General features: G+C 49.6%; 1 protein-coding gene across 1 annotated transcript in view; it reads left to right on the top strand.

Moving 5' to 3' along the window:
• Positions 1-17,408, top strand: part of LOC144718723 (ankyrin repeat and BTB/POZ domain-containing protein 2-like) — a 102,195-nt gene that overhangs the window by 69,444 nt on the left and 15,343 nt on the right. The window contains exons 5-6 of the mRNA XM_078594200.1: positions 8,671-8,841; positions 10,700-10,937. Coding sequence (XP_078450326.1) covers positions 8,671-8,841; positions 10,700-10,937 — 409 coding nt within the window. The remainder of the gene's footprint in view (positions 1-8,670; positions 8,842-10,699; positions 10,938-17,408) is intronic.

Below are 17,408 nucleotides of genomic sequence, written 5' to 3'. Positions count from 1 at the left end.
GGCAATCGAGCGTGAAACATTAACTTTTGGGCAGCTCGTGGCCAAACGTGTCCGTTCGCTTTCAGTCAATCGAGAATTTGGTCACTCGGCTCGATTCTCCACAAATAAATAGAAACTAAAAACCGCATCGCCTGGAATCGAACCATGGACTTGACATTCACCTGCCGTGGAACCTGCGCTGTGCACACAGTTTCAATACCTGATTGCGATTTACATTCCCCACATGGCGATGGGATACCTGTAATTTACAGGGAAATACATATATACGATACCCCGCTGATTTCTAATGACCCACTTACTTTGCGCCCAGCAGGTGATTGAATGTTGTAAAAGTGATGGGTCCATATTTCGCAGAGGAGGGTGCTTAAAGAATAAATGAGGGCGGTTGAGATTGTTGGGAGACATGCAGAGGCACTCGAAGTCGCTTGATTTATTTGATTTCATCAGGATGTCTACAAATGGACCGCACTGCATTATCCGAGGAATATCCTCCCGAATCACACGTCGCGACAGAAATAGCAAAATGTCCCCATCTCCCGCATCTCCCCGTTGAAATGAATAATCTTCAGCCAGTGTCTCTCCACTGCTGGATTAAGGCCTCCCCCATGCTATCTCCATCACTCCACGTATCTCCCCCGCACCACCGATAAGCACGGCTACGTACGGTGCGAAAGAAGCTCAACATGCGTACATACACACTCGCCACGGTTCCGCAATGCCACAATCATTGTTGTTGTTCAACATTATTTAAGTTAGGTGGCATTGAAATATCAGCACCGTCTACTGTCCGTGGCGAAATGATGATCTCATTGTCTCCTTTTGCCAGGACCAAAATAATTTCTTGCCGGTGAAAACAATGTGTTGAAGCAATACTGTATAGCTATGTATTAGAGCGATGGAAATATATCGCTGTAAATAATTGATAGAGGAGTGTAAAGGAGTGGGGTTTTTTTCATTGTGTCCCGATTACAATGATGACTTCATAAGCCATGCATTGCCCTTAGCGTTCATCATTACCATACCACTTTCCCTCTGTAACACCGCCTTCTAAAAAATTAAATCTAAAATGGGCTAAGGCGTGGGCAGTAGCTCTATATCAGATCATGAAGAGGCGAGGATGAGCGACGTGCAATTGGCTGCCACGCTTAACATTGCTGGCGTCTTCAAGACACGGGGAAATGCGCAGAGCTTGTGAACATTTTTCTATTGCGTTCATCTGCCAATACACAACTCTTCCTGCAGACTGCTGCTGCTAATTTCAATCTTTGATATGACATGCATATATATTGTTTCATTACAACGCAGACTTTCTTCTTAGACTGGGCTCTGGTAAGCTGTGTATTTTACGATAGCTGGGGCTGCGAACAATAATCATCATAGTAGTAGGTTTCTACTCTTTGAACTGGTACAAAAACTGACACCTTTATACAAGGCATCATGTTTGCAATAACAACAACACAAGCAGTCAAAATGCAAATAAAAATAAACAACTCTGATAATGATATGCACTGTCCTTGAAGTTGATTGATCCACACCCGAGACAGCTTTCCTTAGAGCCTAGTCTCCATTGGTGTTGGACCAGATGACGCCAAAAGGCTTACAACTCAAAAACAGCGTACTATCAGAGTATTGAGAGCTCGGGGTAAGTAAGCATTTACACTATGAGACCTCTTAAACTGTACCAGTTTCAAGGGTAAAAACCTTCTACTATATTTTGCCACTGGTAAAAGAGGTCTCATAGTAGAATAATAATCATAACTCAAGGCGTTCGGTATTCGCGCTGTTCTAATAGCGCAGTGTTATTCTAGAGGCGCTGTGTTTTCGCACGCGGCTATAGCCTGCCAGTGGGTGGGCGACATTTGCTCTGTGGATTTTTACCCAATTAATTTGAAGTATATTTTTTAACGGGCCACATGACGTTGACTCACACGGCCTAGCCTATTGCCAATAGCTCCACGGGCATCTTTATAACGTCCACACTCATAACCCTCTCCACCCGCCCGCCCCCTGAATATTAACCGCGGGCGGATGCCGGCCTCGGACGGCGAACCTCGACGTAGCGTGCGGCGCCCCAACGCTACGTCAACAACGGGGTGGCCACATTTCCCCCTTCGTCGCTACGGTGCTTTCGTCGGCAGCTAATTAATTATGAAACGTCGATATCAGGTTTAGCGCCTTGGCATCTGCTTACTGCGCGGCGCTCCTCGAATTTCCAGCGCTTGGAAGTTTTCGCCCCGGCGGGTTTTGTGGCCCAAACTCTTGAGCCCAGCCTGCGTCCCCACGTCCAGCTTTTTAACAGAGCGCCAACACGGCCCAATAACCGAATCGTCAAACCTCCCTCCTTCGCCCCCCCCCCCTGCCCAGCAACCACCCACGAAACCACTTTTCCTCGGGTTATTTGTATTTCCCGGAGTCATTAGCGAGCAGGTGTCGCTTAATTAGAATTTATTTCCGCACATGATGTTTGTGAATTGGAATGTAGGTAAAGAATGCATGGAAAGCACATTTTGTGGGGTTATATATTTGAAATTTTTTTTTTAAATGATAAATAAAGGCAGGTGCTCGAGCCGGCTCGGGGCGCCTTCTCACAGCGGTGGCCGCAGCCGGCGTCAGACGCCCGCAAGGCGAGCAGTCGGTGCCTGTGGGAATGCAGTACAGCAAGTAGGTAGCTGGTGCTACGATTGTGCAGCGGAGTTTTGGAGTGTGCTATATTGTTCGAAATGTAATTGGTCCAGGAACAAACAAAAAATGTGTTAACTTTTGAGAATGAGTGAGGCTTCTGTGCATAAAGATGTAAAATAATTATAAGATACATTTTAGCCATTTGACAATCCACTGCTGGATGAATGCCTCCCCACGCCATGTCACTTATGGCAGGGTTGTTTGACCATACTTTACCGCACTGGCCAATGCGCGTTGAAGGTGGGACCCATGACCCGGTCTGGTATCACTCGCTGCTTATGTTATCCGTGGTCGGGAATTGAATTCAGGTCACCCAGGTTCATGGGGTTAAGCATTAGTCCCAGTGCCACTGCTCAACTCTGCAAAGGTGTACGTGTACATGTCAACCAAATTTAAAAGTCATTGCCTCTCTGAGTACCTCGGCGGTGATTGTGTGTGACCAGATTTGGACGACTTTGTTCACACCGGGCACACGTTTTGGGGGCCCGTCAAAGTTTCCGGAGCGTTTTTTTCTATTCCCTCCTCTCCTGTCTCTTTCCACCCCCAACAACACTCAACGAGTCTTTCTTGAGGGTGATTTTTTTTTTATAAAAAAAATAAAACTTGCTAGGTGCTGCAGGCATATGTGGTTTGTGCTGCCCTATGGGTGGGGTGGGGGGGCAGCTGTGTGAGGGGCAGGCTTGGGGCAGGGTTGGGGCAGGATTTGTCAGGAGAAGGCGACGGCCTTTCTTGTCGTGGTGGTGGTGGTGGTGGCACCCGGGAGACCAGCATGCTGGGAAATGTTTAGCTCGGGGCATGGGGGCTACACGAGGGGCCGAGAGGATGTGGCAGTGGTTCTTGTTATATATTTATTTACATAAAGAGTTCCTGGCCCACGGAGAATTTGAAGCATTTTATACGTGCATATAGCAAAGACAAAGATCTCCCTTGTTTGGGCCTTCAACAGTTTGGGGCCGTGCTGTTGGCGAGCACGTATTGAGGCCGACGTTGGACGCGAAGGGGGCGGGGTGGCCACCTTTTGTCTGCCCCCCCAGTGCCGATGTTTAGACACCACACCGCACCACACCAGGTACTTATTTAAGGCTGAGTCGAGCTAGCGGAGGCCGAGGACCGGTTCAGATATTCGTCGCTCGTGTTGGCCGTAAGTGGGAGTCGAGTTCAGGTCGCCGGGTTTTTTTTGGAGATAAAGAAGTTCGGAATATGTATATTAATAAATAGATGGCGACAGAAGAAGACTGACACGGTTCGTTTAAAACTGCGCAAACTTTTCCATAGTTCCTTTTAATGCAATTTTATTTCACCAGAATATTCATGAAATCCCAGAGAATATAAAAAAAACACTTCACAATCTATATTAACTTGGCATTTTATTATTCTGTAAAAAAAAGCGGATTACTTTTTAGCACTCCAAGTACAGGATTGTGAGAAGAGTATGAAAATGACGGATCTCTCATTTTTCATCGCGGAGCGACGGGTTCTCCACGGTTGTTGCCTAAAATTAATTCTTTGCGCGAGGATAATACTCAAAATGAACGCACACACACACACAATCACAGCCGGATAGTGACGCATGCCGCTGATTTAAACTAAACTATTTATATTTTACCAGGTAAGGCCCACTGAGCTGTGTGGATCTTTTTGAGAAGTGACCTGGCCACAAATGATAGCTCCACGAAGTGGCTTATCATTTGGAGATTTATAGCAGCCAACAATTCTATAAATCATTTGTATCCAAGTGCAACCCTTAGCAATCTTGGACGAGAAAGTTGATGATGAAAACAATGCATTTTGACGAACGGTGAGCGGTCTCTACAACAGTGGTTACATGCCTGGGAGTTTAACGAAGTGGCTTATCACGTGGGAATTTATAGCAGCCAAACACTCGAAACGCATGTTTTCTAAATGTGAAGAGAAAAACCTGGAGGACCCGGAGAAAATAAATCAACGCAACCACGGGGAGAGAGACACGCAAACTCCAAATCTACAGCAGGCGCCAGGGTCGGGATCGAACCCACGACCTCCTCCTGTATACCAACCAGGAGAGGGAGTTAACATCCTCGCCCGCGTCCCACTCGGATGTCTGTGCCTACACGCTCACGGCCACAGCCACAAACGTACGCGGCGCACCTCCGTGCACTTATTCCGACACAGCGAGCGAACGGTCTGCATTTCGTCCCAGGCTTCGCTGTCAACCCGCATTAACCGGCCCCAGGGTCATACCCCGTTTGATTGACATTCACACCCACCCCCCCCTCCCCCCGCCGCCCCCCACTCTACAAAATGTTTCCAAACGGAGCGACCTCGGAAATCTTGGCTGACTTGGCAGGGGTTTATATACAATCCGCAGACAGCCGTACACGCGTGGACGCGCGCACACACGCGTGGACGCGCGCACACACGCGTCGACGCGCGCACACACGCGTGGACGCGCGCACACACGCGTGCGCAGAAAGAGACAAAGATCCTTTTCTAGCCAGGTTGTAATTGGTAACTGTATTCATCCGCACGTGTGTGCATAGGTATGGAAACATATATATCCTGCCAATTTAACAGGATAAACTGTTAGAACGAATGCTTTTATTGAGCCCATACAATGCATAACGCACCTACGTATGTCAGTAAAAGACCAAGGAGGTTTCTGATTTACCGTGACTTTGAACACTCTTGCTGCCACTCCATCATTCATATCGGCCATCAACCCTTCCAGTGACCTGTGTATTGGCAGTCAACCCGTGTGTTGTATTTTCATTATGCAGCGCTGTCGATAATCAACTTGCGACGTTTTAAAAAAAGAAATATTTATATCCGTACGTGTAGTCTTACTGTCAATTAATTCCCAATGTTTTTAATAGAATTTGACCTCAAGTACCTACACAAAGACAAAGATCCCCCGTATAGCCTTAACAGACTGTTGGGGCAAGTGCTGTTAGCGAGCACCTATAAAGGCCGGGACGGCACACGAGACAGGGTTGGTGAATCAACACCACGCCCGACTGCCTTTGTCTCCCCAGTGGCGATGTTTTTACACAACGCACCAGGTACTCATTTGAGGCTGAGTCGACCTAGGGGAAGCCCAGGACTGATTCAGATAATGGTCACTGGTGTTGGCCTTGAGCGGGAATCGAACTTGGGCTGCCGGATTCGTAGCGCAGCGCGCGAACCGCGACACCACCGCTCCCCGCACACACGCACATCAACATGACCACACACCTGCACGTCCAAACACACATGCATCATTATATCCCAGACGGCTCGCGTACCTGCATGAATGCATATTGCACAGCAAACACATGTGCATGTGTACATTCGCCATTCACACACACACACGTACCCACAACTCGCACTGCCTGCTCTGATTACTTCCTGCTATTTCCTGCTTTCTCCTGTGTACGCGTGCGTGCGGGCATGTGTGTCGGTGCATGCACAGGCGTGTGTGTGTGTGTGGGCGGGGAGCGGTAGCGTAGCGGTTAGCGTGCTGCCCTACGAACCCGGAGACCTGAGATCAATTCCCAGTGACGATTATCTGAATCGGTCCTGGGGCCTCCCCTAGGTCAACTCAGCCTCAAATGAGTGCCCCCGGTGCGACGTGTAAACATCGCCACTAGGGAGACAAAGGCGGCCGGGCGTGGTGTTGGCCACCCCACCCCCATCGTGTGCCGTGCCGCCCTTCGTACGTGCTCGCACGCAGCGCTTGCCCCAAAAGTCTGCCGAGGCTACACGGGGGGATCTTCGTCTTGGGCGAGGTTCTGCCCCGTCCCTTGGCTTCGCGTGAGCGCCCGTGACTGCGCTTCGTCGTGGTGGTGGTAGTAGGAGCTGGGCGCCTGGACGCGTGGGGGCACGTTCTTCGCGTGCACGGTGCACATCTGCGCCGGCGCTTTGCTCTGACACCGCGCGGATTGTTTCGCGTTTCAGGTGTAAGTGTGTGCACGTGTGTCCATGTGTTTCTGTTTATGCGTGAAGCACGTGCGCACCCCGTCCAGATGCGCACGTGGATTTTGCGCGCGGTTTCTGTTTTGCCAGTGCGTTTTGCACCGTGACATATTTTGTGCGCCGCGGCTAATGTTGCATTTATATCCCAGGCAACCTGGAAAGTGGAGAGGTTGGGACAACTCCACGTGTTTAGGTATTGCTCCTTCTTTCAGGCAGAAGAGCAGTGGCCCTTGTGTTCTAAGCATTCGTGTGTTTTCATGTGTATGGTGGTGTGTAGGGTGAATCATTTATAGATACCCCACTGATATCCGATGACCCCCTCCTTACTGAGACTGGCGGGAGGAGATGGGCAGAGGATTTGAGACACAATATTATTTTCCTTGTAATATTTCCACGTTTATTCAAGTTGGGTGCTTATAAATGGATCTGCCTTTGTTTCGCATCAATAGGCCACTGCTAACGCAGTCCCTTAGGTTTCGTTTGCATTTGAATTTCATTTGGTATCAGAGCCTGGCCGATGATTCTGCGAGTTCAGCTTACATATAAAATGAGCACCTGGTCATAGCCAGCGGCACTGGGTTTCAAGCAAATCTGGTTGGGTGTGTGTGGTTGGTGTGTGTGTGGTAGGTGTGCGTGTGGTGAGTGTGTGTGTGGTAAGTGTGTGTGTGTGTTGGGTGGTCGTTGCAGTGGTTAGCACGCTGCTCTACGAACTCAGCGATACGAGTTCGATTCCCGATCTCGGCCAACGCCGGTGACGATTATTTAAACCAGCCCTGGGCCTCCGCTCGGTCGACTCAGCCTCAAATGAGTACCTCAAGCAGTGTGTGAACCTCGCCACTGGGGAGACAAAGGCGGCCAGGCATGTTGCTGGACACCCACCCCCTCGTGTGCCGGTCCCGGCCTTCATAGGTGCTCGCTAACAGCACTTGCTCCAACAATCTCTGAAGGCTATATGGGGAATTTTTGTGTTTGTTGTGTGTGTGATGGGTGCGTCTGTATGATGGTAAGTGGGTATGTGTGGTGTAGGTGGGTGTCTGGTGGGTGTATTTTGTGTGTGGTAGGTGTGCATGTGGTGTGTGTGGTAAGTGTGTGTGTGTGTGTGGTGTGTGTGTGTGTACACCAGTCTCTTGCGTATTGTGTCGGCTTTGATGTCGTGAACATTATGACAAATATGCCTAAAAACACAGTACCGGGCGAGCAGCGTTAGGACTAACACACAAGAGAGCTCCCGGTCCCAGCGGAAGTGAGGCTGAATAATAAAGGAGCAAAATAAAGCTCCGTGTGTAACTTTTTAAGATTTCAATCTCTCCGAGTGCTCCGAGCGATCGCGTCGTCGCGGCGTCGAACAGAAAAGACTTGACCCGGGCCGCCGATGAGCACGGAGGGACGATCGAGTGGGGCAGTCACATGGGGGCTCGCACACGCATATCTTACAAAGAAGTTCATGTCATCCCGCGCTTTTGTATTCCAGTCGTTAATTTGACGTTCTTTAAATGGGCAGTTTTTCTGGCTTTTTTCAATGTATTTTTTTGAAACGTGTTCATTTTTGTTCCTCTAGTGTACGGAGCTGACCTGGAGCGACTCCCGTTATTATTTAAATAAATCTTACCGATACGTTTTGCCATGTGCGGCGCGCTGACCGTGCCTAGCGCGTGGCGTCTATGGCGGAGTGCGTTAGTTTCGCAAACAAAAGCGATTTCTTGCTCCAATGAGCACTGAGGCGGTGCTCATCCCTCTCCGTTTACAGCCAGTCGTGAAGATTCCACATTCTTACGATGGGGACGAGTCTCGGGCAGGATAACCTCCATTGATTTCCACACAGAGTGGTTACCTATTTTATCGACCCCGGAGGGATGATGGGCCAAGTCAAACCTCAACCAGTACTTGAACTCTGCTACCTTCCGATGGCGAGCCACCCGCTCTCCCGCGGGTATAACGACACTTCAAAACGAGAGTTCAAAACGAGAGTTTCAACGCCTGCTTGGTCACGCTTTTCCTGCACGTGTCTGCAAGGCCATAACCGTGCTCCTCCCCCCCCCCACCCTTGTCTCCGTCTAGGTGTGCTGTCACTGCCGCTGCACTTCAGCGCGTTCGAAGAGCGGGCGGCATCGATGGCTGGAGGAGGCGGCGCCGGTGGGACGATGTCCGTGGAGCCGTACGGCGCTGCAGAGCTGCGCACGCTGGACCAGTCGTTACTCGCCACCTACGTGGGCAGCGTCGCCGAGCTCGGTGAGTCTCGGGAGGATGGGGGGCGGGGGGAGGGGGGCGCCTTCCCCCAAACCTAGCCTCAGCGAGCAGTCGTGTGCCGGGCTCGGGGTTGAGCAACCATCGCCAAGCGAAACGTAAACGACGACGATTCCATGTTGCGATATCCCATCGGGTGTGTCGCCTTGATACTATGCATCGGCGGTGCAATGGTGCATCGTCGATTATAATCAATTCCTATGCTCCCTAAATATTATAAATGTGAAGATTTTTTTTTGGTAATATTCGAGTCATGTACGTGGTCTGTCGTCACCCACAGTAGTTCTCATGACCCATGCTGCTGCCCCTTTGAGGCACTTCCACTTTTCAACCCAATAATCTCCCGTCGGCTGAAAGAGGGTGAGGGCTCTTGGACTTTCCCCAGATGTAACTTCTGCAGCTTCGTCTCTCCGGAGCTTTTCAGCGACGCGGCACGAGGCTCCGCGAACGCGGCGTCGTTTTTGGAATGGCACGTCACCTCGTGACACATTCAAATAAAAATAAATATACAAAACCTGACCTCCGAGCACCACGATTAGAGTATCCCACCGTCTGCTCTCGTGGTCTTCCTCTTGGTCACTCACCTCTGGGCGCCACTCGAATGCCCATCTTAGCATCCTGCCCACCCCCCATCCTGCACATGTGTCCCGCTCATAGCCACCGTCTCCTCCTCGCGATTCAAAGCAAAGCATATACTAGTATCTGTATTCAATACAAAGCACTGAATAGCTTCAAACGCCGCTGCTTATGGAATGGCCTTGGCCATTCACACAGCTCTTGCCCTCGAGTGTCTATCAGACTTCGTGTGGGAGCCATTGTGTGTTGTCTCTGTCTGCATCTAAGCTGAGGTCGTTTGCCAGGACCCAGTGTTCTGCTTGATGTATAAATAGTGATTACTTTTGTCATGCCCCCCTCTGCCAGTGATTGTGACACTTGCAATGTGTGGGAAGCAATTCGATGTTGCTGCAATGACCAATTGGCAACCAGTGGAAGGCCTTTGGCGGAACGAGTCACGATCTTGTCGACTTGGCGCGCAGTTTCCTTTCGCTGTGAGATGCTGCTTTACATACAATGCTCCGTACAGGATGACGGTAATAGGCAAAGGTGCAGACCTGTAATTGCTTACTCACACTACCGCTGGACAAAAGGGCCTCTACTTGTGGGTGTGAGCCCTTCTGAGAGGTTTTTTGGCCTTTTTTTGTCACACTGCTCTGACGTTTTCTAAGCGGTGGGATTTCCTACTCTTTACCCCACCACACGTGACCTACCGATGGATTAGCTAATTGTGGTGCACCCATTGACACTGCTGGAAGGGGGGAGGTTTAAAAAACCTGGCCCCATTGTTTCAACCAGCGCTCCATGAGATCAAATCGGACCTGCGTCCCCTGGATTGCAAGTTTTAGCGCGGCGACCTTCACACCACGACAGCCACCCCAAGGTTTCACGGTATCTCGACGCATCTGGTCGTGCCTCTTGGAAGCTAAATTTGTCGGCGACAACAGCTTTGGCCGTTCAGAAGCGGTCCACGTGCAGCACCCTGCGCAACTCGGCGCACGCGGTGAACGGTGACACGGTTTCACGCTGCGCTTGTAACCACACAGCGCACGCGCTATAAAACTCCTGAACCCGTTATGAGCCACACGTGTGACGACCCGAAAAAACACGTCGGGAGAGCCGCACGGCAGCAGAAAACAAAACCCCCTAAAACAATTCTCGCCGTTCGAAGCCAGTTCTGGGGTGGGGGGGGGGTTGACTCTGTGCCCGTTGGTATCGTTCGACATCCTCGTGACCCCCCACCACCCAAGTAACGTGCGTCGCATCGTCTGTCCCGGACCCCCACCAGGAGACCTGGTCTCTCGCGCCATGCATCACTTGGCGAGGTTTGGCGGTGGCGGCGGCGGCGGCGGCGGCTCGAGCGTCGGTGTCAGCCCTTCGCGGGCAGCCCACGCGAATGCCCCAACGCAGGCGGCCTGGGGCTGGGACTCGCTGCACGCGCTCTACTACTTCATGCGCTGCCCGCGGATGGAATGCATCGAGGATCCCAACCTGGAGCCGCCCAAGCTGAGCCTCACCTATGAGAGGTGAGCGCAGAGAGGAAGACGGGGGTGGGTGCGAGGGGAGGGGGCAGTGTGTGTGTGTGTGAGAGTGTGCGCGCGTAATGTGTGTACGTGTGTGCGTGTTGTGTGTGTTAGGGGGCAGCGGTAGTGCAACGGGTAGCACGCTGCGCTACGAACCTGGGAAGCCGAGTTCGATTCGCACTCATGGCCAACACCCGGGGCAAATTATCTGAATCGGTCCTGGGCCCCACTAGGTCGACTCCACCGCAAATGAGTGCCTCATGCGATGTGTAAACATCGCCACTAGGGAGGCGAAGCTGGCCGGGCGTAGTGCTGGCCACCCACTCACTCCCTCGTGTGCCGTTCTTGCCTTCATAGGCGCTAGCTAACAGCACTTGCCCCAACAGTATGTTAAGGCTATTTGGGGCACCTTTGTCTTTATCTTGTGTGTAAGCGGTGGCGCAGCGGTTAGCGTGCTGCATTACGAACCCGGCGAGCAGAGTTCTATTCCTGCTTGCGGCCAACACCCGTGACGGTGATCTCAATCGATCCTGGGCCTTCCCTAGGTCATGTTATGAGGAGTTTAACACACGTCGCTCTGCTGGTGTGCTCATAAACGAAACACCTCAAACCTGGGCAAGGCCGCTAGGCGAAGTGCACGTTAGATTTGCACGATGGTTTTGCCACCGAGCCCGTTCGTCTCTGACCCCGAGGTGACAGTGGTTGAAACGACCATTAGACGGCAGTACAGCAAGTGGGTTCATGAACCCATTGTGTATGGACCCTTTCAGCGTGAAGTGTGTCCTTGCCAAATGTGGCAATGCAGATCTGTCCTGAAATTGTTGAGACTTGGTAAACAAGGTTTTCTTGAATAATAATAGAATAAATAACCACGCGCAAAGATATGGTGAAGTAAGCATGCGTTTATTGGTAGCCAGCAAGATTAAAGCCGACGCCTTTATATTTTTAATCATAAATCAAGGCGTGCATCTTTAGTTCTGTTTAATAAATGTGCATGTTCACCACCCCATCCGCCCACATTCTCGCATCCACACCCACTCCCCCTCAAACCTCTCTCCACCCCCTCCGACTGTGGCCATCCTTATCACGCTGTCACATTAGTTACAAATAATCATTTAAAGTCGCTTATGTAAGAAGCTTGTTTTGCGCGCGTGTCTCCACTACCCTGGCATCTTGTGATGACGATTAGCACGGTTGGCTACATACGGTGCGAAAGAAGTTCAACATACATATATGATGATGATGATGATTGGGTTGACAATTTGTCCGAGGCAGATATAAGTTCCACTTTGGAATTTTTTGGTGAGGGTGGCGGTGGTGACGCAGTGGGGGAAATGTTTATTGTCAAGTTGTTTTGTAGCCAATCTTACCCACAAATAATGATGTAATTGTTGGCAACGGTATTGGTAAGCTGCGTGCTAAGCTTTATAATGATTGAATCAGGGATTTTGGAGTTCTTGTGAAAACATGTGAATTGTCTAGGGGCCAGGCATAACATTGACCAACTATTGCAATAACAATTAGTAACTATTTTCACTATTTATGTAAATTTTTTTAGTTTACTAGGTAAGGCCCACTGAGCTATATAGCTCTATTTCAAAAACGGCCTGGCCACAAATGATAGCTCAACAAAGTGGCTTATATCATTAGTATCCAAGCGCCAATGTTAACAATTGTAGATGAGAAAGAGGATGATGAAAACAATTAATTTTGACAAAGATTGAATAACGATGATGAAGACGAATGGGAGCTGTGAGCGGTCACTACAACAGTGGTTACATGCCTGGGGGTTTAATCACACTCGATATCACGCTGGGCCCCTCCGATCACATGGGGTGTGTTAGGTGTGCGCTGGAATCCCAGTGAGTGAGTGCGCGAGCGAGAGAGTGAATAACGGCAATTATTTTAAAATGTAAAAAAAAGAAGAGAAAATATTTTCACAAGCGCTGTGGGTCACGGTAAGTTGACGAAGCCAAACTGAGAAGTATTTGTATTGTTTAAGATTCAGTGGAAACACACACGTGGCTCAAATGGCCACACTAAGGCAACTTGTTAAACGTTCCATGAGAAGAATTACTAATGCCCCAAGTCATTATTCACGTCTGTCTGTACATCAACCGCTGGATGACGGTTTTACCGCACCTCCGTTTACCACGGTCGGCTACATACAGACAGAAGTTAAACGTACATACAAAACGAATCATGCAGGGGTTAGTTTAACACGTAGGCATTCGCGACCAATATCATCCATAATAGAGTTTTTTTTTGGTTAGTTCGCGTAAGTATAAATGTGTCGTTAAACCCGCCACCACCCGACACAGCCAGTTAGAATCATCAGGCGGCACCCAAATCTGGCTGTCGCCTGATGATGCCGGTTGTAATTACTGGCGAAACGTCGTACTCAGATTGTAAACGTTGTGGCTTGGCTCTCCAACACACCCGTGTGCTGTTCTAGCAACGAATTGGCACGTTCTCTTTACGTGACAAACCTTACTGATTGGCTGTGTTGGGTGGTGGTGGGTTTAACGACCTGTGTTATGCATGCAGGGGTTGTTTTGCTAGACATCGCCAAGCTGGGCAGTGCAGGCTCGTGATGAATAACATGCACAAGCATTAAAGTTCAGTCCAGTCATGGATTTTGCTGCACTCCCCTCTGCCACCCATCATGTGGCCCCGCAAACTCTACAACAATCTGGTTGTGCATGCTGATCACCCAACTAAGCACTACCCAGGCTCAGTACTGCTTGCTTTCTGAGATCTGATGAGGCCAGATGCATTCTGGGTGATTGCGATGACCGTGTGTTTAGTTTTCTCATTTCGGTCAGCCTTGCGATCAGTGAGCTGGTCACCTGGTTGATGGTGATCCTGCTGAGTGGACAGTCAGCGCCGATAAGCAAAATTGTTGTATCAAAGGTAATTTATTATGGAAATGTCGACCTCATTCACATGATCTTAAGTTGTTCACACTACCTCATCTATTGAAATTGGTGACGCAGTTTAGATTGGCCGTCATTTATATCTTTCAGATGTTTTCGTGCCATCATTGGTGGCCGTACTCGCTAAACTGTAAAGTCCAGGTTAGCTGTGGGTGGTTTCAACTTGGATTTAAACGCCGTATGAAGTCAGGCTGCTTTAGTTCCCTGCCATAAGCATCCACCTCCAGAATCACCCAGACAAGTTGATGCAAATCAAGACTCACAAACACAGCAACATGAGGCAGGAAAACACATTTCCTGCCTCAATATGCATCCAAGTGTTCTGAAGCGTTTGAGCAAAGGGCAGTGGTTGTTGACTTTAAGTGAACGTAATGTCATGCCATGCCCAGTAATAGATGTTTTTTGTTTGTATTCTCTTTCGGCTCAATCAGTTAAAGTCAAAATTCAGAGCAAGCCAACCCCTCTCTTTCCCTCCCCCGCTTGAAACATCCATAGAGAAACATTGAGCACAGAAACGTCTACTGGCGTTCACAAGTGTGTGTTTATTCCAGTAAGTTTTTTTTGCATACAGATTGAGAAATATATTCTTGGTTCTTTCGGTAAAGTCACGTAGAAGGGAAATAATAAAATAATATAAATATAAAACAATAAAAATTCTCACGACGTTTCGACTGCAACACACTTTTTTCAAATTTTCTTCCTGTGGATTTCACACCTGATGATTGCTCGTGTTGCAGTCGAAACGTCGTGAGAATTGTTATTGTTTTATATGTATATTATTTAATTATTTCCCTTCTACGTGACTTTACCGAAAGAACCAAGAATATGAATCCCTGCAGTCACGAAAGCTTTAAATCAAGATTGAGAAATATCGACAAACGTTTATTATTGATCGCGGGTCGAGGACGGTGGGGACCGGGAAGTGGTTCAGATACCGCTCGCCCCGCATGATAGCCACGGCGGGGAGTCAAACTCAGGTGGCTGTAGGGCTCATCGCCACCGTCTGCTGCCGACTGCTTCACCACACCTCCACGCGCAAGAATAACCGAGCTGTCAGACGCTCACCGACTTTGTGGGCTTCTTCACCAGAACGATTGGATGCTCGTAACGTTCGTCTTTTGGTTTGACGTTTACGCGGGAGGAAGTCCAATCACTTGGAGAATGACACTCGGGCTCCACGATACTGCGCAGATTGTTTATTGGACACCTACTTGCTGTACTGTCGCCCACATGCAACCGCCTCGTCGTTCAGCCGTTGGGTGTCTCATGCGCATCATCATCGTCGTCATGACTCTGCATCACTATTGGGACATTCACGTCCAGACGATGGCGACTTACAATGACCTTTCGCAATTCCCCAAATGTGTTTAGGTCCATCCGGTTAAGTATCCTTTTGGCACTTCCATTTATTTAACAGGCCTTCCCATAAGACGCATATATATCGAGAGAGAGAGGGATGGGGGAAGTTTCAGCACTTATATAATCGATTAATGGACTGAAAGTAATCAATATCTTTTAGACTAAAAAAAAAATCACAGTTGTGTTCGCAGTAAAATGTCCCAACCATTAAAAGCCTGGCGATGGTAAATGGCAGCTGTCTCACACGACAAACAGCCACGATGACATTCCCGGCACCGGAGCGACGGAGCCACAGATGGGGGAGTGGGAGGGGTGCTCCTTGTAAAGATGATGGAGCTGCGTTGCATCTGTGGTGTGTGTGTGACCAGTGTGTGTGTGTGGTGTGTGTGTGACCAGTGTGTGTGTGTGTGTGGTGTGTGTGTGTGGTCAGTGTGTGTGTGATGTGTGTGTGACCAGTGTGTGTGTGGTGTGTGTGTGTGGTGTGTGTGTGTGATGTGTGTGTGTGGTGTGTGTGTGTGTGGTGTGTGTGTGACCAGTGTGTGTGTGTGGTGTGTGTGTGTGGTGTGTGTATGTGACCCGGCCACGAAGTGACGAGGAGTGAGGGTTAGCGTGCCACGCTCCGAATTCGAAGACAACCGAGGGCCGAGACGTCTTGAGACGTCACGGGGGGGGGGGGGGGGGGGTGCAACGTGGAGACGCGTTGTCGTTGATGCATGTTGTTGTTGTTGATGTTGTTGTTTGTTGTTGTTGATGTTTGTTGTTGATGTTGTTTGTTGATATTGTTGTTGATGTTGTTGATGTTGCTAATGTTGTTGTCGTTGATGTTGTTGTTGATGTTTGTTGATGTTGTTGTCGTTGATGTTGTTGTTTGTTGTTGATGTTGTTGTTGATGTTGTTGTTGTTTGACGGACTGAAATTTCGCCGGCGTGCTTCGGTCGACACATGCGAGCGGTCCAAAAGAACGGTGACAGAGGGTCGACGTCGTCGTCGTTGTTGTTGTCGATGTCGTCGTCGTTGTTGTTGTCGTTGTTGTGGTTATTGTTGTTGTGGGGGTCTGGGCTGGGCTCGTGACACGGTGGGAGTCCGCCCGGGGTAGGGGGGGGGGGCAGGATTTTAGCAGGAAATCTCGCGCATTAACAAAGCGTAAACATTGACAATTACCCTAATGCAGGAAATGGCCCATCAGGTTCACGAGGGCAGTAAAAGCTCTCGGAAAAGTGTGTGGGGGGGGGGGTTAATCCCTGGGGGGCAGGGGGGGGAGAGGAGCATCCCCCAGGTGCCCTCCAGCCCCACAGTCGGTGTCCGTCGTCCAAGCAGCAGAGGGATGAGATCCATGGAAGAGCTTGAAGCGACAACGTCGCTACGGGCGACCTGGGGAACGTCGAGACATTTCTTTTGCTGTTGTTTAAGGATACAATACAATGCTGTGTACAATACACAATATCGTATTGTATCCTTAATCCTTAAACAATACAATATATATGGTACTGTATACTCAATACAATATTGTATACAATATATTTAGGGTGTTACAATATTTTGATCATGGTTTAATATGTAACAAACATTTAATTTGGTTCTTACCCCCCCCCCCAATCCCTTAATGGTTGGCTTCGCCCGGTGCGAAAGAAGTTCACCATACACATATACAACAGAAATTGACCAAACAGACCAAAAAAAAAGCATTTCGATCAGGCTCAATATCATTTGTGGGAAGGAAAAAAAGTGGCTGTCCTCTGGCATCAACGCTCTTGCTCGCCCAATCCTTCCCAATCGACAGCGAAGAGTCCAACTCCTCTTAACCGACGAACCATCACCAGCCGAGGGAGTTCTTGCTGCGAGCTGGTCAGCCAGCAGAGAGCGGAGGAGCGGCCAAGTCCGTGGTTGTGCTGCACGCATCTACGCTCCCCCACCTCACGAACTTCACAAACACCTGGGCACTGACTCGGGACGCGTTCGTGAGTCGAGGCTGGGGCCGGTGCTCATCCAGGCAGCGGATTCACCAACGGGGCTGTGCATGTATGGTCGAGAATGCATTCTGAATAACTCGTAGCAGCAGCAAGCAGCAGTGATATGAGGGCGGTGGTGGGCAGTGGTGCTGTCGCCAGTAGCTGCTGCATGCGCTGTGAGAAACGGGGAGCCGCGCAGTGAATGGGATGGGAGGAAGAGATAAGCGATG

The sequence above is a fragment of the Lampetra planeri genome, chromosome 5 (genome assembly GCF_965212315.1).
Source record: "Lampetra planeri chromosome 5, kcLamPlan1.2.h2, whole genome shotgun sequence".
Classification (NCBI taxonomy): Eukaryota; Metazoa; Chordata; class Hyperoartia; order Petromyzontiformes; family Petromyzontidae; genus Lampetra; species Lampetra planeri.
The sequence above is the reverse complement of the archived record's forward strand: the minus strand, read 5'-3'. Positions and strand labels throughout refer to the sequence as shown.